At 35.9% G+C, this 26,757-nt stretch overlaps 1 protein-coding gene and 1 non-coding gene across 5 annotated transcripts; one reads left to right on the forward strand and one right to left on the reverse strand.

The window, feature by feature from the left end:
• Window positions 1-900: 900 nt before the first annotated feature.
• LOC113504875 (cyclin-dependent kinase-like 4) lies at window positions 901-26,220 on the reverse strand. Of its 4 annotated transcripts, XR_003401588.1 has the most exons (11): window positions 25,837-26,220; window positions 22,221-22,410; window positions 17,818-17,937; window positions 10,946-11,111; window positions 10,700-10,771; window positions 4,357-4,470; window positions 3,692-3,834; window positions 3,319-3,414; window positions 2,906-3,037; window positions 2,230-2,378; window positions 978-1,063 (listed from the first exon to the last, which is right to left on the reverse strand). XR_003401588.1 is itself a non-coding variant. In XM_026887365.1 (10 exons), exons 1-10 carry the CDS (start codon window positions 25,965-25,967, stop codon window positions 956-958), a joined length of 1,272 nt encoding a protein of 423 aa, XP_026743166.1. In that variant the 5' UTR covers window positions 25,968-26,220; the 3' UTR covers window positions 901-955. The 4 variants fall into 4 exon arrangements, 3 of the variants coding, with proteins under 3 accessions (XP_026743166.1, XP_026743167.1, XP_026743168.1); XM_026887365.1 differs by lacking the exon at window positions 2,230-2,378 and having other exon boundaries at window positions 901-1,063; XM_026887366.1 differs by lacking the exons at window positions 2,230-2,378; window positions 25,837-26,220 and adding an exon at window positions 22,866-23,274 and having other exon boundaries at window positions 901-1,063.
• On the forward strand, window positions 13,981-14,053 carry Trnaa-agc. Its single transcript has one exon. It is a non-coding gene; the product is annotated as a tRNA-Ala (tRNA).
• Window positions 26,221-26,757: the final 537 nt, after the last annotated feature.

The raw sequence follows: 26,757 nt of genomic DNA on the forward strand, positions 1-26,757 counted from the left end.
TATGTATATCATGTATATAGCCTGTGTGAAATCCCTCTGTAGGGAAAATTTATTTTCAAGTAAAATTAATATTAGAAATGGAAGAAGGACGCTTACCTTGCACTGGGATGATCTTGGCTGAAATAATAAGTTGAAAAAAACACAACAGTTAATTATAGTTTTTATAACATTATTTTTGAAACTATATTCTTCTTTCAGGCCCTGAAAAACATAAGTTTGACAAATGATTGATGCTGCTGAAGAAACCTTGTACAGAATTAAGCTACTTTAAATGTAAGAAGATGGGTACGCTTTCGTTTAACAAATAGAAAGTTAATTAGTATTTTAATGAATGTAAAATAAATTTGTAAAGCTTATTATGGAGTTTTTATTGTTATACCAGATAGCTTTTTAGAGAAAGCTCTTATAATTTTGTTAAAGTCCTTCAATGGTTCCATTTCAAACCAGGACAAATGTTTGTATGATTATCGTGATCATTAATTGTTCTGTCTGGGTAAAAATTTCTATTATTTGCATGTATTCAAAAATATGTATTTTTTTATGTTATTCACTTGTTACAAGTTTTGTTTAGTTTGAAACTAGATGGCGTTGTGTGCAAGTTATATGATAATGTAGGGGCGCCATCTGCTGTCGTTGATGGTAAACATTATATAGTGTTAAACTGATGGAACAGTTGTAAAAAAACCTCTTTTTACCACGATTTCCGAGTGTAATGTTTATTAGTTTGCTAAATTTTTTTCATATAAAACAGGTTGGTTACATCTAAAGCTTTTCAATAAATAAAATTAATTCTTACATAAAAAATCCTCCCTGACCCGTACCACTTTGTAGTCGTCACTTTTTACAAATCATCGAAAATAACACCCACAGAAATACAAAAAGGTAAAAGAAAAACTTTCAGAATATGTAGAACATTTAATCACAACGAGGGTTATAGCCGCTGGCGCGGCGCTAGTCAGATGGTGGGCAGGTGACTCCTGGAGTCCAGCTCCGACTTCTTGCCCTTCGCGGGCTGGCTCCGCTCCGACACTATCAACTGAGGCAGCAGTGGTGATGACTGCACCTGATGAACACACATCTTCAATCAATCATAGGGAAAAATATCAAGAAGAAAAGGATGGAGGTGGATTCCAAGTCAAAATAGCTGGCAGTCTTGATTAATTGTATAGAGTACAAGATATAAACAAATTATTTACGGAACTTGCAGGTAATTTTCTCATCATATTTGTTGGAAAAGGTCGACAAATGATTTCAAATCCTTGTCTTCGTTGCAATAATATCGATACCAAATACCTAAAGATTGAACAAGGCAAGGCAAAATAGTAAACCCGTGGACCCACCAGTGGTTTTAGAGACTCTCTGAATATACATAAAATATAATCTACCGTTCGAACTTACAATCACAATAGGTACTTATTTACATCTTACAACAACGCCAGAACATTACCATTACATACTAACATTACTTTCTAAGTTTCTACATGCTTACTCAACGTAATGACTCCATAAAATTTACATTAAAAACCACATCAATTACGCAACCATCTATGTATAATACTTTGTCTTTACCCAAATTTCGGTTTGTTGGCTTCCCTATTCCCTAGATTCAACTAATTAGTGATTGAGTACCAGATTTAACAGGTAATAGAACTGGATAATTCAGTAACCCTTTGTAACATAATAGCCCAAGTCTAAATGAGTAATCCAAAATACTTCTACGTTATCTGCGGTCAATCAGAATGGGGAATGTACCCCCTAAAGTTACATAAGTGATAAGGTAAAGTATTTGTGGAGGGGAGACGTCACTCTTGCCGTGTAGTGCTCCCTACCACTTCAGCTCTATATTACTTTAGGAGAACAGGGCAGTTCCTACGGTACCCAAAAATGTTTCTACACTAGCTGAATCAGAACAGCTTCTCGAGCCAAATGATATTTTGTCAAACGTTAACTTCAATAGAAAACGCTCATCGGAGATGACAGGGTCACACGTCTAATCAACCGAAATGTAATTACATGAAATAAAATGAAATTATTATGTTAAGCTAATGGGGACATCGGTTTTACACGACAAATTATTTTTAGGCTAGCTCGAATCGTCATTTCGTAACTAACTACCCTGAGAAGAAACGTCGAAACTAATTCAGGGCCTATTTCCAGATATTTCAGCGTTTTCAATTGACATCAACGATTTTAGGAATATCATTTGGGCAGAGAGGCTGGTATGTTCACCTCAGAACGCCGTGGTACTGCACGCGCTTACTAAAGCTCTTCGCGTGCGATCATTTCTTTTTGCCCTTCTTCCTTGGAGTTGGTGAAACTAATTCACTTTGCATATCATCTTGGTCGTCTTTCATTAGGTAACGTTCCGCAAATTCACGCTGCGGAATAATTGGATAGTCGGAGTGAGTAGCTTGTAGTTTGGACTATAAATGACCCCCATACTACAGTATTTTTTATGCATCCCTATTTTAGAAGTATTCACACATAATACCCAGTGCTTTAGCTTCATTATGGACCACATGGGTAGTCGAGTGGTAATTCCCTATAGCTCACTACGCCAATTTGCCGCGATCATCTGTGTGACCCACAAATGATTGAACCTAGTCTGGGTGGCTGGATGTCTTTGCATGAGACTCGAATATTAGTAAAAACCCCGCGCAACAATAGGGCAACAAATTCAATCTTTGCAATTAAACGTATATCAAAGATAAACAGTCTTAAAAGGAAACGCCCTAAAGAATAAAACTCATGTTCAAGCTCATCTGCATAGTGCGAGGAATTTTTTAGTGGCAATCATTGCCGGCGATAATATTATATTTTACCACAAGAGCAGCGCGACGCCGCAATGTATTGCAACTCGCTTGATATTCCTCGCCTCGACTAATAGAGACTTTAGAAGACGAACCTGTGCTCTTCTGGCCTTCTCATACTCCTCGTGGTCTGAATGTGGTACTGTGAATAGGAAGTTCTCGAAAATTGGATGCCTTAACAACTGCTCGCACGTCCACCTCATCATGGGGTCTTTGTCTAGGCATTTCTGGAATAAAGAGAAACTAGTGATACATTTTAGGTCTTTCTTGGTAAGGGGGAATGATAACGGAGTTATCACTACCACCAACAGAAACATGTGACATCAATTCACTTGGATATTTCGTCGTTTTTTGTCTGTTTCCAAGCTCACTTATGTATCGAACCTCACCAAATCCAGTTTGTCGGAAAAACTTTCTGGGAAAGGAGACTTCACGATTGAACAATACCAAAGGGAAAGAGTTCCCGAGATATAAGTCTTAGTTGCGTTGAAATAAGAGTTATTCTTACATTCATAAAATCTAGGACCAGCTCGTTGCTGGAATATCTTTGTGGGATCTTCCTCTCAAGTGGCTCTGACGTTGTAGGTTCTGGTAGCGCCATGCCCTGGAAAAAGAGAAAAACTTTTCAAGTTTGGTATCCATCAGGCATTTGCATCGAACGAAATGAGTACAGTCAAGCACAACATCTAAATTAAAAAAAAATAGTTCATTTTGTAACTTTAAAAATAATATTCCCAATATTAAAAACTAAACACTGTTTTCGAATGCGTGTAGAGTGAATTAAAAAAAAAATATCCAAGAGAATTCCTTAGTTCCACATCAGTGAACATCTTTGATTGTAGTCTATTTATTACGACAAAGTTTAGCTAAAATGGGGTTACCTGAAAGAAGGTGTTTTGTGAGAATATAGTCATGTGCCTGGGCAGCAGGTCGCCGAGGGTTTTCCTAATGAGGTACAACTGGTCTAGGTCGCTCTTGCCCGGCCATAACGCTTCGCCGGAAAGGAGCTCGGCAAACACGCAGCCTGGAAACAAAAGCGTAGTTCAATATAAAATTCTACAAGTATTACACAGCGCCATCTAGTTTCAAACTGAGCAAAGCTTGTATTATGGGTACTAGACAACTGATAAACATACTTATGTACATATTTCTAAAGTGATGCAGACACTGGATCATGCTCATCACACAATCATTTGTCCTGTATAAGGTATATTATAGTATTTTAGAGGAAATGCTGATAACATAATGCCTGATGAAATTATTATTTTCTGTGTCGCTGGGTTACAAACATATTGCTGTTTGACAAAATTAAGTAAATCACATAATATACGTTGCTTTCTGCTACTTGCAATGCACCACTAAAAAAAACACTGTAAGATCAGATCCTTATCAGTCTATCTATTTTATCTGATAATTTTCTTAAACCCACAAAAAGAAATGTTTATATTCTATATGCTAAGTTAGATGAAAACACAAAACACTCATGGGTATCTAAGAGAAAAAAAAACATTGTTAACAAGTATATTTATTAAATACAATAACATACCTATGGCCCACACGTCGACCGGCGTGCTGTACATGGTGTCTCCGACGAGCAGCTCGGGCGCGCGGTACCAGCGCGTCGCCACGTAGTCCGTGTAGCTCTCGCCCGGGCCTGGACATGTTGGCGGGAAAGATGCTGTTAGCTACCGTCACATACTATGGAATATAATAGTAACAAAATTGAATGAAAACAAATTAAAGACTCCTTCTAGATGAAAGAAATCTACTAAATGTTAAACCGATAATTGAGTTTTTGACTTCTTCACAATCGCTTGTATCGTAGCAAACTCTTAAAGAGTTGATTTCGTAACATTTGTATTAACAAGATTTTAATTATGTTCTAATTCTTATAGAAATATGTCTTAAATTTCAAAATCTCTTGGTTTGATAGACCTTTACAGCATTCATTAAAATATACAAAGTTTAAGTATGTGTATAAATAAGCCTGAAATTGTTATGTAGGCACACTACTCAACACTACATAAAAATTTCTGGCATACAAGCATTCAATCCACCTTGACTTGTTACCAATATTAGCAAACAACAAGAATACCTCTACTTTTTACAAAGGGCGAAGTTGAAGGCTAAGCTTGAGCTTCAGACCCTTTGTAGATAGTTTGATTAATGGATCACCCTATACACGACCCCAGAACCTTGGGGTCTATAAATAAAGCCACGAAAGTAGGGTAGACATGTCTTAAACTGCTTGAATAAACTGGAACAACTTATTGATATGATCGAAGACAGTTTGAATGATTTATTAATAGACACTTAGCTTTTGTGGGACAAACTATGCACCATGCCCACAAAGATCTGATGTGAGAAAATTGTGAACGTCCTCACAAGAATGCAGGCTGCTATAATTATGAGGTATATGATGCTACTGACAAACGGTGAAGAAAAACATTGGGAAACCTGGATTCCAAAAATAGGAATATTTGTGTCTGAAATTGTAAATGAGCAAACGCTCCTAAAGTATAAATCAATGCAGACAACATCACATACATTGTTCTGAACCCAAAGTAAGTTGCTAAAGCACTTGTGTTATAGAATTCAGGTACAACGAAGGTACCACAAACACCCAGACCCAAGACAATGTAGAAATGTGAATTTTTACATTAACCCGACTGGGGATCGAACCCGGGACCTCAGAGCTAGCGACACCCTTGAAACCGTGCGTACGCCACTCGACCACGGAGGTCGTCGAATCGTATGGTTCACCTTTTAAGATTATGAAATCTAAGGTCCTGGGGAAAGTCCGATGGATCGAACCATGCATGCGGTAGAACAAGATACTATTTGTGCCCAGAAGTAGAACATTTATACGCATAGGCATGCATACGAGACACTATGTTACTTAATTTCTAATTTGTTAAATATGTATGTTATGCTGTTGGTATACCTAATAAATAAATAAATAAATAAATTTAACAAATTCTTGACAAAATTTTAAATTTCTAAATTCAGTAAAGTTTTACAGTAATCTTCCTAGTCTTGAAGGCCATTTTAATGAAACTATTAAGAGCGTAATTGTCTTTTTGGCTATAAATAGTCGTAGTTTAAAATGAAGATCGAGGACCAAATGCCATTTTTGTTTGATCTATTTTTACGACTATTATGTAGATTGCAGATTCTTAGTCGTTTAAGAACTCAGTCTTGAATCCTTGAACAATTTTACAGGCACTATCGCCATATAATATGCGCGTGCTAACACTTTAATAGCGTGGTTTTTAAATTGCTTGCGCTAATGGCTTAGTGTAAATATAGACTAGGGAATCAACCAGGGTCTGTCTGTTGTGTGTGTACTATTTATAAACGTTAATGCAGATAGCTTTTAAGTGGACTTGAATTGTTGTATTTTTAGTACAAATGCCTTTGCAAATGTATGTGGACGACTTCTAGTTTTATCAAACGGTTTTTCTATTTTTGTAAGACACAATAAGAAAACGACGACAATTAACACCAATAGTGCATTAAATACACGGATAGTCGAGTCGTTGAATTGTTACGTTAAAGCCACTGTGATCGCCGTGTCGCGGGTTCGTTCCCTGTGTAGGACGAGCGTTTGCGCGATCGTTGAATACTTGTTCTGTATCTGGGTGTATTTATGCATGTGTCTTGAATGTTTATCCCCGAGACACAAGGATTAAATTCCTTAACACGGGAATCGCATACTCTTAATTGCGTTATCGTGCCAGAAAACACACCAATTTGCCAACCATCAACATTTTCAAATAACTCAATTCCAAAACATAAATTGTATGCTTAACACCTACTATTTAAAAGATAGTACTTTTTCTTTAAAAGATGCATTGAATGTTCACCAATGTATAGCATTTAAAACGGCTACAGTTTATGTCCGACCTTGGCAATGGTGTTGTGGAAGGTTGTTGCGGCTTGCAGTGCGGTAATAGCGTACATTATGGGGCAACCATTACTAATACATAATGCTACTTTTATTGCTTCTGACATTGACACGGGTTTCGAAACATATGAGGCTTTGAAGAGTACAGAATTGGTCTAAGTTATTATTTTATAGCTGAGCGTAAGTAATGGTTTTAGCCGTGGTTAAACCATTGAGCTTACGATGCGTGCATCCGAAGATAGATCTCGGTGGCGTGCAATTGGGGAGGCCTGTATTCAGGAGTGGATGAATATGGGCTGATGGTGCTGATGATGATGATATGCTTACCATAAAAAGCATGTCAAAATTGGTTTAGGCGCTTCAGAGTGAACGGGTAACGAACAAAAAAACAAGGTTTCAGGTATATTATAAGTAAGGATAAAAGCAGAAATGGTGACGAGAGAATTGCGTGATTAGTATCCACCCATTTTGAAGTTGGTTTAAAAAATTTAAGCCGTAAAGAAGGTTAAACTCTAAATATAAAAGAATCGTTTTGTGATTAGTTTGTGATGTGTTTATTAATAGATTTAATAAATATATTGTTAAGTCTCGATATTATAGGTCATCGTGAAAGGATTTGAGAGAGACCCCATTAGGACATTACATTAGACATTAGGACACTATAAGCGTAGTACTTTTCTTTATTCAATGCCTATAGGTTACATAGTAACTATTTAGTAATTTGTGCTATGGGCAATGAACAAAACTGGACTGAATGATTTTTTTAAACTAAAAACTTGTTTTAACTTTGTTTCATGCAGTTTATTTCAGTACCCAAGTAAATTAATCAGTTCATTTTATTTTAGATAACTATCTTCGTGTTCGTGCACTATTATAGTAAACCTTTCAAATGTCTGAACCTAGAGACTAATTTACTTAACTGTCAGTGACCTGAGGCACTGACCTATCTTATCACAGTTAATGCAGTCTACTTTAAGCTAGACTTAATCTACCTTTAAAGTAATTTTTAAGCAAAAAGTCTTTGGTATCAACGAGTTTTCAATTGATTACATTGCCCCCTCTCATGACGTAAAAAGTCGCTACCAAACTTATTGTTTAATGACGTAGTAAGATCGTTGAACCTAAATAGCTGTTTTATGTTACGACCAGGCACAAAAAGGTGTCATTCTACTTTTTGTCTAACAGATAAATAAATATTTAATTAGGTTCAACCTTTTTTTGTCATCTAAATGCTTTTCTTCTGTCCCATTATGAGCCGTACTGGAGCTTTACAATATAAGATTACTGGGCCCCGATTCTGCTATTTTACAATGGCCGATGAATGAATGGCGATTGGATTTAATTTGAAATTATTCCTTTTCTTTAAAGCATTATGCCAACACAATAATTGAAAATTAATTTTATTGACCTTGAGTCTACCGTCCCATAATAAATTTCCAATTATAGTGTAGGCAAAATGCATGAGAGAATACAAAATGCAAAAAGTGTCGTTTTGAGCCGTCGTTCATCGGCCATTGTAAATAGCAGGATTGGAGCCCTGATATTCAATACTAGTCATCTTCATTCAAGATGTTGGAGCTGCGAGTACCTCTACATATTGTGCAAGTATTACACTTAGAATCAAGAGTTAATGCAATGTGTTGCAAATACAAAATATTCTCGTATGTGTGTCAAGGTCGAGGAGTTTTGCATTACTTTTTATAACAAGCTTTTATTTAACTAGCAACTATTAAATTGGTTCTTAAACTATGAGGTTCATGTAGAATGTAGGTGTGTTGAAAAAAATAAATGTATTTTAACAAAAATCTTTGCAAGTTGATCAACGGCCGTCTAAAGAGTGCGTACCAAAAGAAGCATTCCTGGATGAAACATGTTATATGTGCATAGTTTGTGAGGCATTACGAAATTGCCGGGATAATTACTAATAATATATGTCAATAATTTTATCAATACGTAAGTACGAGTTAGACGAAATTGTTTACACGTGGAGTTGATGTGTTAGTTATCTAGGCATTAAAGACTTCCATCGTAATTATTAAAATGGCATCCTACATGTTGATTGATTGTTAACTGCCGCTTCCAGTCATAATTAACACTAACAAAAACTCTGCAGCAATATACACTAGATTTCTTGTAAAAAGATAATCAAGTTTCCATTGAATAAAAAATTTTAATTACTCAAGTATGTACTATTAAGTTGCAATGTTAATTAAATAATAATTGTAATGGTAAACAGGATACAAAGAAAGATCGTTGCTGTTGTGAAAAAAAGTCTCCCTTACATCATACTTCGAAAATCCGAGTGGCTGTGGTTACCAAGCAAAACCCACTGCGTGTGACGAGTCAAGAGTTCGATTCCCGGGTAGGTTAAGTTTTTTGTGATGCAATGCTTGTTCTAAGTCCGGATATGTACAGGCTTGAATATTTTGAAACACCCGCGACACATGGATTAAACGCCTTAGTCGCTATAAAAAGTCTGCGTCCAAACTTCCTTGAATTGGTAGAGTCACCGTGCGCCCCTTGGGGTTTTAACGTGACATGACAAGTAAACACAACGAAACAAGACATATATTGTTGCTATTACACACAATAAAATAGCAAAGGCAAATCATTTATTGAATTATCGGACATTTAAAGCTCTAATCGATATTTTTTCAACCCTCACGTGCTTCATAAATTGTTTCCATCATGCGATGTGTGTCGTTATGGCCGGCCAAAAACTTCTTGAATATTTAAATGAATTTACTTAGTTTATGTACTCGCTTGGAATATGAGGTATTTCGTTTGAGGGTTGAAGGTTGAAATAGCCCTAATGACTGACTATTATTTTATTTAAAAATATTGGTTATTTTACCTTATTGATATGATTGACACTATTTTAGGCTATAAGCCACCCCTATTCAGTTATGTATAAAGTCTTATAATTTGGCTTTCGTAGATGGGCAGATTCTCTTGTCCAAAGCCCGACGAAAATTTAAGGCCAGTATTTATTTCTTCCCGTATTGGTAAAGTCTGAGTATTGTCATTTGATCATCACGATCATGAATACTTATTTGGAATCCAGGTTTCTTTTATTAACGAAATTTTCCTTTACCGTTAGTCAGTAGTCACATTGGTACTTTGCCTGCGTTTTTAACGAACCTGCACCGTTCATACAAATCCATGCTAGCCACCACTAATGTTAACCAAGGTTTTTCTTATAACCTTCTTATAGCAGGTTTTACTGCATGCAGTTGATTCCACCATCGCAGACGAACGTATAATAATAGCACAAAAAGCTTAACCCTTAATAACATCAGCATTATTCCACATAATACCAAGCAGTTCGATCGGTAAGAGGCCGATCGCCGATAAGCTTCGACCTGGCAAGGAGGTTATCGCTCACCTAGATCAGAATGCTCCGTTACCGCTGAAGTGTAGACCAGTATTATGAAGGAGTGTTTTGTTCCAGACTAAACTGCTTAGGGCTCTTATAAAATAAATAAGAGTATAATTTTATATAAATTTAATTTTGATTTCTTTTTATTGGAGAGTTTATTTGCGTGCTTAAATAAAAAAGTCTAGCTTTGAACCTTTTGCTTATTATCCCATTTTAAGGGGAAAAGGAAAATCGGTCCAAAAAGAAGGGAACTCTGTATTAACCACGTATAAACTAATACCAAATACTCCTTTTTTTAACGACTCGAATCTTAATTAGATCAGCTCGAGAGGTTGATCTTTGATTCTAAGTGACTTAAATTAAAACTTACTGCCAAAACTTTCCATAAACAACTGCTAAAACAACCAAATAACAATATAGTTCTAAAGTAACAAAATCAAATCAAATTACCATCTCAATAATACAAACAATACGAAACTACACCATGTCGTAGACATTAGTACAACGTAACATAGAAATCCAACATGACATCCTAAAGTCAGTTTAAATATCTAATAAATCAATCTACACTAGTTTAAAAATGTATCAAAATTAGATAGGTACTAGCTCTCCTGCGCACATCCACGCCGAACGGTATCATCGTATGGACGGAGTACTCCGACGAACAACTGCCACCTGATCGGGAAAGGATAAGGAGAGATGAAGGGTTAAGGGTATAGTGAGTAATCCTAAACGGCCTAAACCGCTAGGTGACGTCAGCCGCTTTTTGTTACCAGCACATGGTGCTGCATAGCATTACAACACGTATCATTGGGGTTATACCTAAAGTAACATAAACATATTACGCACTGATCATCCTCGCGAAGCCAAAGTCGCAGAGCTTGACGACGCCCTCACTGGTCAGCAGGATGTTCTCCGGTTTGACGTCGCGGTGGATGCAGTTGTGTCGGTGGCAGTACGCGACGCCCTGTAGCGTCTGCCAGATTATCTGCTTCGAGAGCAGCTCCGGGCAGCCCTGGGGAACAGAGTTAAGGCTTGTTATGTAGGTACTTGTCTCGACCGTACGGACTTAGTAATCTTACCTACCCCGAACACCAATGAAATCTTAGCCTTATTGTTTTTAGTCTAGTAGGAGAAATTATTCACGCAGATTTGTTTTTGTGAGACTCAACTACGGCTTATAAGAAAATAGATTACATAATATAAGACTGTTAGCCATAGATCGCTCCGAGATATGTTGATGGAAGGAAGGGAGGCATTTGCCCTGCAGTGGGACACTAATGGCTGAAAATAAATAATACAAGACATAGGCCGACTGTCAAATTCGAAGAAATAAAAACACAATCATAATATATTCTTATCTGACTATTAAGATATATGCTTCGGGCCTAGTCTAGGTTATATAAATCTGAGGTAAAAATGGAATAGTTGAAACTTTTTGCAACTCCTTCAGCAATGAATCAAATTCTCTATAGGGGTAATCAAACAAATCAAAGTTAAATAGCTGCATGCCGTGATACCTGTGCTAAACAATTATAATAATTGTCAGTCAAGTGCAGAATGTCATACACGTGTTTTTTATTATTCCGTGCGTTTTTTTTATACTAACATAATTGGCATTCTTCTAACAGTTTTATTAAATATAAATATGTTATATAGTGAGATAATTATAATGCACGTGTTATAAAGGTTTCCTTATATTTTTCAATAAAACAGTCCTTGTTCTGAAGTGTTAGTGGTTCTTCGGATAGTTTTACATGAACATTTTTAAAGCACTGATGTAGAGATTAGGTATTATAATTTCATTTAAGGCCTCCACACGCAACTTGGGGGAGGCTTACGTCCAGTAGTGGATCTTGAAAGGCTGAATTAAATAATAGATTGATGAGAATTTTGGAGAAGATGAATTGTGTAAAAATAAAATACCTTTCCCCTCGCCTCGAGCTAAGTCATATTTCTCTACCCACATTCTCAACAATTTTTCGTTAATGTTAAATAATTTAATCTTAGAAACCAGAAGTGAGGACAGGTTTTAAAAAAGAAAGCACGGTTACGTCACAAACAATTTAACCAAATCATTACAAAGAAAACTTAAAGTTAATACATCAAACTCTAATTACTGCAAAGGAATATGAATGGCAATTATCGAAATAACAATATGGCTGCTATGCTGAATAAATACAACGAAGGTCACGGAGATGTTCCAGCGAAGCCAGCTGACACCGGAGAGAGCGTTGCTAAGCGCGCTCCGCCTTTTATAGCGGACTGCTTGTCAAATCACAGGTTCGAAGGAGGTTTCATTAAGGATCTTGAAGGAGGTTTCACTTTGAAAAAGAGGTTTCGTTAACATTAGTAATTGTTTTTGGTATAATGCTAGTTAAAAGAATACGTTATTATTTTTATACTACCGGCTAAATTACGAAATCGTTGCAGGAAATTAACGTAATTGATATGAATATATATAATTACAGATAGTGAATATAATACCTTATTCAATTAAAGAAGTTAAGCAATAAAAAAATAACGAAAGAGGATTTATTAAACTCCACAGAGGTCAATTTAGTACTAATTATTTGCTATCACGTGCATCAGAGGAAATTTATAGCTCTTGCGTAAAGCCTTTTTAATACACACTGTTAAAAGGTGAAACATCATTCAAACATGAACATATCATATGCAATTTATTGCTTAAATTGTTCAAAAGTTTTGTGTATACATTCCTATTTCAGTCTTTCTGGCGAAACGTCATTTATTACATTCGCAAGTTGATAGAAAATGCTTAAATGTATGGATTTGCCATTTCGTTTACATAAATCTTTAACCTGTCATCTCATGAACGCTGATAATTGCCTAAATGTCACTTGGCTAGGGGCCAGATATACATTGTAGCCAATACACAGGCCCTAGGGCTTATACTGTTATGGCCTACTAGCTTTTCAATTAACCAATCAACTTATGGTCCAATTAACCAATAAGACTTCTAACTACCAAGCCAAGGGCGAAAGCTAGTCAAATATAAAATAACGTGTTCCAAACAATAGCAATAGAACAATAAAAAGTATATAAAACGGACACATAAACAAAGATATTGAAATCAAGTAACGAACACTCGAGAAACTGTCAAAGCATTAAACTTTAATACAATACTGGGAATACCACCAGCTGTGGGAAAGAGACAGCGCATTACAAGGGGTAGAACGGCGTCTCGCTTACTCAATAGTAATAAAATCACGATAAAACGTAGCGGTATGCTTACAGTGGGTACTAAGCCGTGACGTCATAGCTCGCGTGACACTAAAGCAGCTACTGCGTGTCACGTGACATGGTCTCGTACAGGTCACGTGACTTCTGTACGAACAACTTGACATTCCCTTATTTTTATGAGATTTTAACCGTTACGGTTAAGGCTGGTTTTACAAGAAAGTTGGAAAGAATTCTTCAGAAGAAGTTTTCACAAAGATTTGATTTAAGTTGACCGTTTTTGATACTTTAATTAAGCGATGGCTGTAACATGCACAGCTATTTTATGAATCTGCTTCGTAATATTTTTTTGAGATGGATATAAGTTTTATTATCTATAGGTAGGTACATATTTTTTCTGAAAATCTGAACCTATCTTTTTCGGACGAGGTTTCATGACAATGCAATTTACGACTTAAAAAACGGCTGAACCGATTTTAATAAAATTTTTATGGTTAAATTTTTGAATTAAATCATTAGTGAAATGTTTAAAAAATAAAAAATATTGATGAATAATTTTCAATCAGGTATTTATTTATTCGTTTCTAATAAAAAGTTATTTTGAGATATAACAAATCTTGATAATAAATTAATATAAAAGGTACTCTCAGATACTGATAAACTATTTCGCCAAGTGCTACCACGGGGGCGTAGCTCAGATGGTAGAGCGCTCGCTTAGCATGCGAGAGGTACCGGGATCGATACCCGGCGCCTCCAGAGTTGAAACCCAAAACTTTTGTTTCTGTGATAAATATCAAAATACTTTTTGCATTTTTTTTACGTTTTATAGTAAGAATTAGCAGTTAACCGCGACTCTGCCCAAGCGTTACAGAGTCCGATACTACAGATAGGTTGACTTACTTTCACAGATGCGTAATGCGTACTGTTCATTGATTTAAAATAATTTAAATAAACAATATTAAATTCTAAAGCCGTCTATTCCAAAATCCAATAGTGTACCGTGCGAGACAGCGAGATAGAGATATTTTATAGGGATGGGCCGAATGTGGTTTAAACCGAATACGAACTTCGGCCGAACATTCGGTAAAAATGAAAAATTCGGCCGAACTTCGGCCGAAATTCGGTTCAATTTCGCCGACCTTTTTCGTGTTGTGTCTTGTTTACGCACTTGCTGCAAATATTGCTAGATGTACCTCGACCGTACTCCGCACTTCCCCGCGGGGCCGTTAGCAAGCTAGTCATTTGTAAAGACGTCACCATCTTATCACGTGCTATTATTTACATTTTGCAAATTAAATTAATTGTTTTTACGTGATTTTTGTTGGTTTGATTGACTAAACTTTGTTGATTAAAATTTTGTTTTTAAATAAAGATTTCTAAGGCTGGTTTGATTAGTAAGAAGAGCGGTTTAATTTTGTGTTTTGTTTGATTAAGTAACCAAATATTTTTGAGAAAGGTAATTAAAAAAATAATTAAAGTTTTTGTTTATCACGTATGATTACTTTTTCTTATTCAAGTAAATGACTATGAGTATATTAGGCTTATTTTATTTCACTGTTACTACACATACGTTTTTTCATTAATTTCTATTATGATAGTGCAAGTATATTTAGTGCAGAATATTCGGCATTTTAACCGAAATTCGGCCGAATGACGAAGTTCGGTTCAAGCTGCCGAAGTTCGGTTAAACCGAATGTAAAACGAATTTCGGCCCATCCCTAATATTTTAGCATTTATAATAGGTATAAGTATGGATTAAAATATTGTATTATATATTGTAAATGGAAAGACAGCGTGCTGCTGTTGCCCCGTTTTTTCTAGTAGATTTTACACTCTATGAGTGTTGCTTAGGAGCAACATTGCATAAACGACTTTTAATTTGATTTGAACACAGAAATGTTGATTCCCAAATCTGAAGACCAAAAAAATAAACCTTGTACTAAGTCAATAATCGTACGATTTTCTCAACCCTAAGTATGGGGAGATAAAAATACTTACGTCCGTGCTTACGTCGAAGCTCGCGACAAATTCGATCGAGAAACGATTTACGTAAATAGAACGGCAATAAAGGATCTTATTTGTCTTGATGTTCAACGTTATTTTTAGCTACGCAACCTTTATAATCAATACACTGTCTTCGCAACATAAGAACACTTTCTGACTCGCTTCTGAAGGTAAGTAGATCATATTAAGATGATCCTAAATAGAGGCATGTGTCACAGTATTTCTCGAAACCTGTTAAAAAACCCGTAAGTTGCACTCACAACACCGAGTGTTCCTTATAAAGAGGCTCAGGGAGATCAATGTGGTCACAGATCCGAATATCCGATATTTATTACCGAATCAAATTAAAATGGAATAGATAGACAATTAGACAGTATACTATTGGTTGTTAAGGCGACAAGGGCAAATTGAAAACTGAAAAATGAAAAATGAACATTTTAACTGTGTAGGTAGGTATAAGAAAGAGTTCATGATACAACCTGATGACAGACAGACGGACAGACATTGCGACGGGGCCTTAGCGAAGTTACGTTAAACCCTTTAAGTACGGAACACGAAAAGATTTCGCGGTGACGCGGTGTATAGCTTATATTAAAATATCTGAATTGGATTTTGAGAATCTAATAGCTTGAAGTTAAATACATTGAATGGTAGATAGTTATATTCGGGTACCAAAACTTAATAGAAACATTTTTATTAAAGACATTACGAAAAAAACAAATAGTCGAACTTTAACATTCAACACAGCTAAAATATTCAAGCCTGTAATTTACAACAAAACGTAAAAAAGTAAATGAAGCATCAAAATATAGACTATAATAGTAAAATACTGGTGCCACAATTATCTGTCATAAAAAAGCAAGGTCGCCATTTTGATTTTTAAACACCATTCCCGCGTCTTCATTTGAAGGTCACTGGGTAAATACAGACTTTAGACACAAAAAAAAGAAAGATATAAAACTATTATTAAATTTAAACTCTAATAAATTGTTGATAAACGATTTGTTAATTCAGCTCTTTTAAACATGTGATAAATCTACAATAAATTTGAATTTCAATACAAAAAGCTTAATGGATTTTAAAATGACTCATTTCGTTTTTGATTGACCACGTGACTTTGACCTGTAATTTTTGTATAAACCATCAATTGTTAAACTGTCACTTGGGTACCGAGGCAATAGATAATAATAGCAGTGACTTTGACTTGTCATTTTTGTATGAATGTTATCAATTGTAATACTATTATTGGGTACCGAGGCAATAGACAATGTATGTTGGTTACCCTTTGCAAATGTGATTAACAAAACCAAAGTGAAGATTACTTCTTTTCTGACAATTGTGATCGTATACAAGAACGAGATAACAAAATGTCACCCTTAAGTCATGCCGTCTGAATCACGGACAAACCAAATATAGAGACAAAAGTATCTAGTATTAATGAAGAACATCACTGAATATAAGTATCTACCTACGGTACGTATGGCCTTTGAAAGCAAAAATAGTTAGTATATAGTGTAATATTAGTAGTATATAGTTACCAATAAATGTTTCTTTCTCTCTTTCATAGTTATTGTATCACAAATACCAAACGAACATTTTATTTCTGACCCTTCGTTTGAAGGCAAGCCCTTCGAATGATACGATAAATAGACGTTACAAGTAAAACTAAGTTTAACACGCAACATTAAATTACAGGCTATTACAGTAATAACAAAAAAAAGTAAAAAAGGGGACTTGTTTGTAGAATGGTAAACTGCTCGTTATTTCGTGTCGTGGGATATTTTGTATTAACTAGCTTTCTCCCGTAACTTCGTTTAAATCAATGTTGGATATTGTGATAAAAACTACGCGAAGGCTAACAGCAAATATCTATTGAAAATATAAGTGTAAAATGGCTACATACAACATTTCGCTGACATCTATTTGTGGTTTAGCTGTGAAAGTCTTACAGATAGGGAACCAGCCTTATTTTCTCACTTGAAACATGAAAAAGGTAGGCTGTTTCTCCAAATTAAAACTTCCCTTGTCGATTGACACTTATTTATCACTAGCCAAGGTCATTATTATATGTATTATCTATGGCCAAGGTCAAAATAAGCGCTCAATAACTGCAAGCTTATGCTCACAAGCATATAATACGTTATGTGAATTAAGTTTTGTTCATGATTTAATTCCGTTATTAGTATTTTATTACGCCAAAATGAATTAAAGGAAAAGAAAAAATGATTTTAAAATTAACAAGCAACGAGAAACTTTTTCTCAAAGATTACTTAGATATTTATTGACGACGAATATATCCATCATGATCCGAAACTAGTCGGGCGATCACGATAGATCCGCTTCACAAAAGTTTTTGAAATAACATCAAATACGTGTAATAAAAAAGCGTACTTATCGGGATAGCTCGATTAGTTTCGGACCCAAAGTCGTACTGAGAATACGATTCGCGACACCGCCACCGCGCCATCTCATGATTCTCATGAAAGTTGTTATAAAAATTATACATAAATACTCACGGCTGGAAATTTCTCTAGTTCATGAAGCACCGTGTGGTCGCAATACTCGAAGACGAGGTGCAGCTTGCGCTTGCGACGAAACACCTCGATCAAATTCACCAGGTTCGGATGCTTTAGATTCTGTTGACAAGAAAGAAGGTTAGATATATACGTTGAAGATTTCTGTTTCATACCAATACAGGGAAAAAATCCATGTACATCCTCAATACCGTACACCGCGGCACGAGTGTAATATATGGCTAAGATCGAGATGTTTAGAAGAAGAAAAATGGAGGGAGGTGTAGTGACATTTTCTTAACAGTAGTATTCAGATAAGGCCAAAATGAACTACATATCATGCAAATGTATGGGTATAGATCGGATGGAGAGCAAAACTACTGAACTTGATTTAATCTAATATATAAAATTCCCGTGTCACGATGTTAGTTACCGTACTCCTCCGAAACGGCTTATCCGATTTTTACCAAATTTTATATGCGTATTCTGTAGGACTGAGAATAGAACAACATCTATTTTTCATACCCCTAAGTGATAAGGGTTGCCCTCACTAAAAAAAATATATTTTATTTTTTGGACGAAATCGTTTGTTTTTATTTTTTTATGATGTGGCATTAAAAATACCTACAACTAGAAAAAGATCGGCAAAACAACGTTTGCTGGGTCAGCTAGTATTTATGTAAAATATTATTATTGAATAAATATTTATAAATCAACTTCACAATCGTTTAACTGTTTGCCCCATCGGAAATGCATCTAAATGTACAATATTAATAAATATAATATAATATAAATTAATAAACTTTAAATTGTGTATTCGAGGATATTTGTAAGCCAGCCAATTTACATACAAAGCTTTGGACGCCCCTGATTTATTCACCTTTAACATTTCAAAGTATTTATGGACGTTGGTAGGTAATACTCTTCACGTTCAATGCCTATATTTAGCTCCGAGGGGAATATTTTAGAAAGTTTTGCATTCAATTACTTTTGGTGGTTTGAAGGTCTTGGATCTTTGTGGAGGATTTTTTCCAGCAGAGACTTAGTGACTTAGTTAGTGAGTAACTTAGTGGAAGACTTCGAGGAGACAGCCTTAAAAACAGCTCCTTTCACTCCCAGGTTTTACAAACGGTACGTAGATGATACTTTCACAGTTTTACCATCTAGTCAAGTAAATGCATTTTTAAAACAATTCAACTCCATCAATAACAAAATTCAATTCACTATGGAGTTGGAGGATAATAAATCTCTTGCCTTCTTGGACATATTAGTTAAAAGAAATCCTGATCAGACCATAAGTCACACCGTGTATCGAAAGAAGACCCATACAGATAGGTACTTAAACGGTGAATCTCACCACCACCCTAAACAGTTAGCTACCGTGGGAAAATCTTTGTTTCAGAGAGCACACGGACTCTGTGATGACAGACACCTTGCCGCTGAGCTTCAACACGTCAAGCAAGTACTGCGAGACAACAAGCTCCAAGTTCCACGGCCCCGTCACAGAAACCGAGTGAAGCCAGCCACTGTTGATCGTTTGCCTGCTGTACTACCATATGTCAGAGGAGTCACTGACAAGATTGGTTACATCCTGAAGCGAGCTTCAATTAAAACATACTTCAAGCCGCCCAAGAAGATTAGCCAGTCCTTACCATCTGTCAAGTGTCACATACCTCTACAAGATGCAGGAGTATACAAACTAGATTGTGACTGCGGCCTCTCTTACATCGGTCAAACCAAACGAAGCATAGGGACCCGCGTTAAAGAACACATAGCTGACGTCAAACACCGCCGCTCAACGAAGTCTGCAGTCGCCGAACATGCTGAAGGTTCCAGCCATTATATTAGATTTGACCAACCACAGATCTTCGCTAAAGAATCCAAATTCCTACCTAGGATGTTTCGCGAGGCTATTGAGATTAAAAAACACCCTAATTTCAATAGAGAAGATGGCTGGAAGATATCACCTACTTGGGATCCAATAATAAATAAACTCAAGGCCAAACCCAAGAGCAGCGCTGCAAGACATCAAGACACAGTGAGCTCATACTGCGTAGGTCGGACCACAAATAATTAATTAAAATATGAAGGTAGAACGAGCAACATCTTCTGACAAGACGAACGCCATCTCAGTCTGCCCGTGACCATGATACCTGCAAAGGTTTCGAAACGTCGCGTCGGGAACTAAAATCTAAAATTAAACCGCGATAAAATCCGTAAAAGTAGTTTCATTTCAATGTCTAACATTCGCGTAAACCTAAGAAACCACTATAGAGACTTAGTGTTCAGCAGAGAGACATTTCTAAAATCGTTAACGGCAATTTATAACGCTCAAGCGCAAGGAAATTACGACAACGTTTCGATAAGTCACGTGACTTTGATCTGTCAACCGTGCATTCTAGCGGCAAGAGCTATAGTCGTTAGAGGTTGTATTAATGTCACTTGGCTAGATCTGCAACTTAGGAGGATAAAACTTTACTGGCACTAAGCAGATTTGATGTTGTTGCTGGTAAAACGTCTTGCAATTTAAATCTAAGAAAAAGCTGGTTCCGTAGAAAAAAATTTTTTTTAGAACGGAAAAACCGGTAACTCTTTTGGGAAATCCCGCTCAGCATGATTGCTTTGCAGAACACCACAATAATATTAAATTTAGTTATGAGGAGTGCGTAAGTTGTAAAAGCAATAATTACGAGTGGTTGATAAATCTTACGAAAGAACTTTAAATGAAAACATAGTAAAGTTTTTACACAAGTGGAATTTCAACACAAGCTGAACAATTGCACATAATAAAGCATATTTCCATAACTTATTGATTAATTCATTACGTATGTTTCTAAGAAGTATTATGAAAGCAAATCCTAGTTCATTGCGATGCACTAATCGATAGTGGTCACAATATGCTCTATTACTGCGAAGTCGCGACCTTGGATACTTGCAAACGTCGGTTTAAAGGTCATGTCACAATAAATTAAAGATAGCATGGCGGTCCTAGGGGCTTACCATCCGCCTTTGATAGTAAGATTGCGGGTGTGGAAAAGGGACGCAACTCTACACCATGTATTGGGCTATCTCGCTTCAATAAATGCTGTCTTCAATTTAAGGTGGTCACAGTGCTCCAGTATACATTTGTATTTGCTTAGAAAACATAAGACTGTCTTTATGTTCCGTTGTCGGTGAATAACTGCGGCATGTAATGAATGTTAGCTATCACGGAATACAGAAAATCGTTGTCAAAAATATATGCAATTGAGAGCACGGTTGAGAAGTAAAAGAAAATATGCTTAAGGAGGGATAGTTAAGGGATTTAATAACTATCCTAGTGTGTTTATAGTTTTTTATGACTTAAAACAGTCAAAAAGACAGAATATAAAAATATACATATGTACAAGGGTGCATATTTTATAAGTCTCTACCAAAAGACGCGCGATAAGATTTATTCATTTAATAAAAAAATATTTCTTAAAAACCACGTGTCTGAAACAAGGTCCGATTCAATATTCTAGTTTACGAAATTGAATCAGCTGTCAACAAACCGCCATAAAATGTCAACAGGCATCAATACATCACATTAATGACAGTAAAAGCAACATGTCGTGCAACGTTCTTGTAACGTGACAACAAAATTACACAAATCACATGTCACTGAACTAAACACTTGAATGTGTCATCAGTGTCATTGAATATCGGAACAATAACGAAGGTAACAAACTGAATGTATATTAGTTTACTTCGTGTCGACAACTATCAATTAATGTTGTACGTTTGATAATATTTGGTATGAGTTAGACTATTTAATTTAAATCGTATGTACTTTATGTATGTATGCCATAAGAACTTCATTTAAAATTTGTTTGAACACATAAGAAGGAAGAAAAAAAGCTCTTTTTAATGATGATGGATTTCTTAACATAGGCGATAACTAAAAACAATTTGTCTTCTTTGATGAGGAGAATGTGAGGGAACAGGTTTTACCTCTCAAAAAATCGTTAAAGAAATGATGGTACTAACAAAAAGCATAGCGTTTTACCCAAAAAATCAGGGTGGAGACTATTTATTAATTAATTTAGGACCTCCAACAAGGAATATACACAATGCGAGCTTTTAAACATAATTTATCCAGAGATCAAGTTTAGTTTACTGCCTCTATTATAGGAGATCACAGCATGCATAAATGTTAATCTGCTTACTTAGCGCTACGTAATATGTTAAAATTAAATATAGTTAAGTACGATTATAAAAAATATTCAGGCGATAATTACACATGGTTAAACCATTCTTAAACAATGGGCTTTCGATAAAACTCACTTCTACTTATCTGTCTTATTTAGCTGCAGGTAAGTTCTGCAGCCGTCATGAGACTTATGAAATCTATTATAATAAAAATTCTAATTACAACTATAATTCACCTTGAGCATCCGTATCTCCCTGAGCGCGATCTTCCTGATGAGCGGGTCGTCCTCGTTCTCGACAAACTTCTTGACGGCGACGATCTCGCCGGTGTCGCGGTTGCGGCACTTGTAAACGAGCCCGTACGAGCCCTCGCCGAGCTTGGCGAGCTTCTCGTACCGCTCCATAGCGCGACTGCTCGCGCGTGATCTGGACATACAAAGAGATCACATTAGATCAGTACCTTTAGGGCAGTTTGGGTTAGGGACTCTTGCACGACGGATTTTAATCCTTGTGTCGCTGGGGGAATCACAAACATTCAAGTATTTAAGACACATGCACAAAGACATACAGAACAATCAATTGTGGATCACATAAGTACTTGTCCTACGTGGGGAGCGAACCCGCGACACATCGATATGCTATGCTTGAAGAACTACCAGTAAATTATCAACAAGCTTTCTCGCTACAACTACTATAGAGCTGGTCATTGCGAATATTTACGACTGCAACCTACGAGGAATTAATACAATCACAAAACGTGAGGTGTCTTCTATCAGAATTAAACAATCCAGAGGTATTTCTCAGGGGCCATCCAGTTACCAAGTATTTGCCGCATGGAGAAAATAACCATTGGTTTCTACAGGTTCAGATTACGAGTGTACCTAAAGGCGACCACCTCCGCCGATACAATAGCGCAGTTGATGTCCCGTTTCATCTTCTGTCACTGTAATTTAAATACTTATAGACGAAAATATTGTGCGTTGTATTTTAACTCTCGAACATAATTTGAAGACAGCAGTAATTAATGTTTGGTTTGTTTGTATTTCAGCTTATTTTTAACTTAACCTAGATGGTCTTAGGTTTCACGGAAACATTTGGTTACTATGACATGAAGCAGTTTGTCTCCATTTATTTCTTTTTGTTGTTGACAGAAGATTATCATATACAATCTTCTTTCTGAGGACAAAGGGAAAGAAGGACTTAATTTGATATTAGGAATGTAGAGTCTTTGACTGACTTTAGACGAGTTGGGAGCCATCTTTTAAACTCTATCTCCTTCCCTTGCAGCCGTGGAAGCGTGGCGTACACATAATCTATATTCACAATACTAGGCTACCAAAGCTAAAATATTAATGAACAATAAAATCAAGAAAAAAAATGCAAACATGTAGTAGAAACCTGGATTATCGACATATTGGAGTCTGAAATCGTCAACCCGCGTGGGGATCATAGCTAAAACCTTGCCTAAACTAAGTATCCGGCGAGATTCTTGTGCCAAGCAGTAGGACGTATATAGGCTGATAAGTCTTACTGGGAACCGACCACGAAACTCCCTGAGGGATCGCTTACAAGGAAACAAAGATGCTTCTTTGTATAGAGTTTTTAAGTAAATATTATGTTGTAATTTCGTATGAAATAATATGGAAAAGTTTTATGTTGTTCTTTATTTATGGTGTGTTTACTAAATGGCACCAAGTCTTTACTATCACTGTTCATGGACAATGACGAATCAAAGAATTGATTTTCTAACATGTCTAATATATACTTAATTACCAACTTGACATATCCAATGACACAGCCAATTAATTTAATAACGTGTGAAGATCGATAGCTCGTCACGTACTCAACACGTTTTAATGAGTTCCTCAATCAATGTTAATTACATAACCTACCTGTTAATTAGTTGCGTAATATATTTTTTATCTTATCGTAATATCTGTTTTATCATTTATAAGTTGCGAGTGCCAATAATGTTGTATTTATGGCCTTGAATTATTGCAATGAAAATAGATTTTACTCGTAGATGCAATATGAAATAGTTACTATAAAAAGGTGTGAGAAATAAGTTGGTAATTGTAATTGTTACATTGCCTTCAACGATCGATTACTGTGAGACCGTCGCAAAATCCCGCAATGTACATGTTATTACTAGTTTATAATACTACGTCAACGTCTAAAATAATGCTTTTATAATAAGACCGTCTTAGAAAAAGATTTTGGGTGTGTCGGAGAATGCTAAAGATCTCATTATCAGTGAGTCCATAACAACATGGTGCTGTAGAAATAGGTTATGTTGAAAATATTCTAACCATATTAAAGATTAGGAAATACACACCTAGTCGGATGACCTTCTCTAACTTATCGTATAAGGGGAAATCCAGGGTACAACTAGGCCTGGCAAAAAAATCTTGTTTGCGACATCTCGGCACAAACAAAAATTGCTCTTCAATACCTGAAATGATAGCCAACCTTATGAAGCAAACAGCCCTATAAGAACAAGAATTAGACCTTTTGGGCAGTTGAGCCTTTTAAATTAGCCACGCTAATGTTAAAACGGAATTAGCGAAATTTCAGAGTTTTTGCTACGAGTCTTTAACTTTTTCCAATAAGTACTTAATACCTACTTAGATTAAATAAAATTATAATACAGTCCCAGCAAGTCTTACGGTAAGATAAGGTTAAGGTAACTCATAGCTTAAATGTCAGCTTGACTGTTACTTATTTGAGACACCTAATTTGCTCATTGTTCCGTGAAAATGTTGTGACAAAGGTTATCAATTGTCTAAGTTAGGGGTTGTTTTCAAGTTCAAGTTCCTTATAATTTCAGAAAGTAGGGTAAACATTTAACAACGTCTTCCCCTTATTTAGTGCGCGTCAATTCGGGAGTTATGGTTGTACTTAAGAAACTATAACTTGACTGCGACGTAGGGAGTTAAATGCTTTGTTTTTGAATACATTTCTGCTTTTTGGTGATGGACTAGTCAATGTTTTTTTATGACGTATGAAGATAATCTTATGTAGGAGTTACGCTAGTGATTGAAATAATGAAAGCTTCGAAGAATGGAAGAGTCTCGTAGGCCGAGGTTAATATTATAAAAACAATACTATAATAGATGAATCACGGACTTTTTTTTATTATTATGAGAACAAGAAGTAGCTATTTAGCTACAAGTTTTTAATTGAATATACTAAATACTCTTTGAATTTTCTTGGCCTTAAGAAAGTCCGTATTTCTGGACCAGAACGCGCATGAAATGCTGGGTATAAGACTAGTTTAGTGCTTGTTTTGCCGTTGACCTAATAAGTGCTAAGTGGCAATATTATTAAAGTTTTTAGACCAATTAATATAATTTACTGCGACCACCGACAGCTTTGACATAAACGACGCGACGGCCAAAAAGAAAGTACAGTAGGTACCTTATTGTGGTGAACATAATTCGCTTACTAGGTAGGTACCTAAATAAAATCGTAATTTTTAAATTGGTCGTTTGTAAATAAATGTAAATAATACAATAATATTAACCGCTTCGCAGCGCATTCTACATATATAACAATAAAGATAGATTTGTTATTTTTCACGTCCAAAATCTGGACTGTAAAATTCTGTCAGAACATAAACAATTCACAGTTTTTTTTAATGTAATATTAAATGAAGCTTTTAACAACTTATTAGAGTCTCAAGATATGAGGCAAGTAGGTACCTAGGTGAAGGAATTAGGTACGTATTTTATCAGCCCAAAAGGTCAACAGATGTAATCGAGTACACATAAGGAGGTCAATTTAACGTGCTGCTACAAAAGCACACAAATTGAAGAAAGCACTGGGTGTATTTGTAAAATTACAATTATTTACCTTCTCGGTAGCAGCGGCAGGTTGTTACCAAATAACCACAACCGTTTATCACCGAACCATTTCTCCATACAGGATGCCACGTTGTTCCACAGCTTGATGCGCGAACAATCCCACACAATAAAATCCTTCATTCGCGTATCCGAACGTGTAAATCTGCGAGCATTTCCCGCCGGAATTTATGTCAAGAATTCGCGCCCGTAATTGACAAAAAGCTTTTTTAATTTTGGAATACGAGTGGTCGTGACAAAGGCTGCACAGCTTTTAGTTGTGGTTCTGACTAATATCGATCGGTGTTTTGTTTACAGTTTGTGTCGGCCTGTGTACATGACAACCGCGGTGGTAGGGCGGAATATAGGCCAGAAGTCGACTTTTTTTGTGGACGATTGGCATTTTATGTTTCTGTTAAAAAAAATCGAATTGAAAACTGATTATGCTTACGAAAAAAAAGTAGAAATAGGGTTACTTACTAGATTTAAAATATCTAAAACAAAAAGCTCAAGCCTTGATGAATTGCGTCCACTATCTACCTACACTACACGCCTACCTACTGCTCTATAATAAGGGCTGCAATTAATAATTAACCTTTATATTAAAGGATGCGAATAAATATTTCAACCGCATAAATAAAATAGCAGTACAATCGAAATGCCGCAGAAAAATAATGAAGATAAATGTAAAAAGTGTCCGTCTCCTTGACTATAACGCTTTCAAAAAGCTTTCATGCATGATCGGGTCCCCATTTGTAATCGATGCTAATACATGTGGGCGGACCCTACATGCGGGTATTACCTATTAAATTACCTTCGTATGTTAAAGTCATGTTTTATTCGTCTCGTAAATTATGATAGTAATTTTAAAGGGGATTTGATATGACTTATAAACGTCTATTCATCTTTTTATACCAATTTTTTTAATAATTCC

This window comes from Trichoplusia ni, chromosome 23 (genome assembly GCF_003590095.1).
Source record: "Trichoplusia ni isolate ovarian cell line Hi5 chromosome 23, tn1, whole genome shotgun sequence".
Classification (NCBI taxonomy): domain Eukaryota; kingdom Metazoa; phylum Arthropoda; class Insecta; order Lepidoptera; family Noctuidae; genus Trichoplusia; species Trichoplusia ni.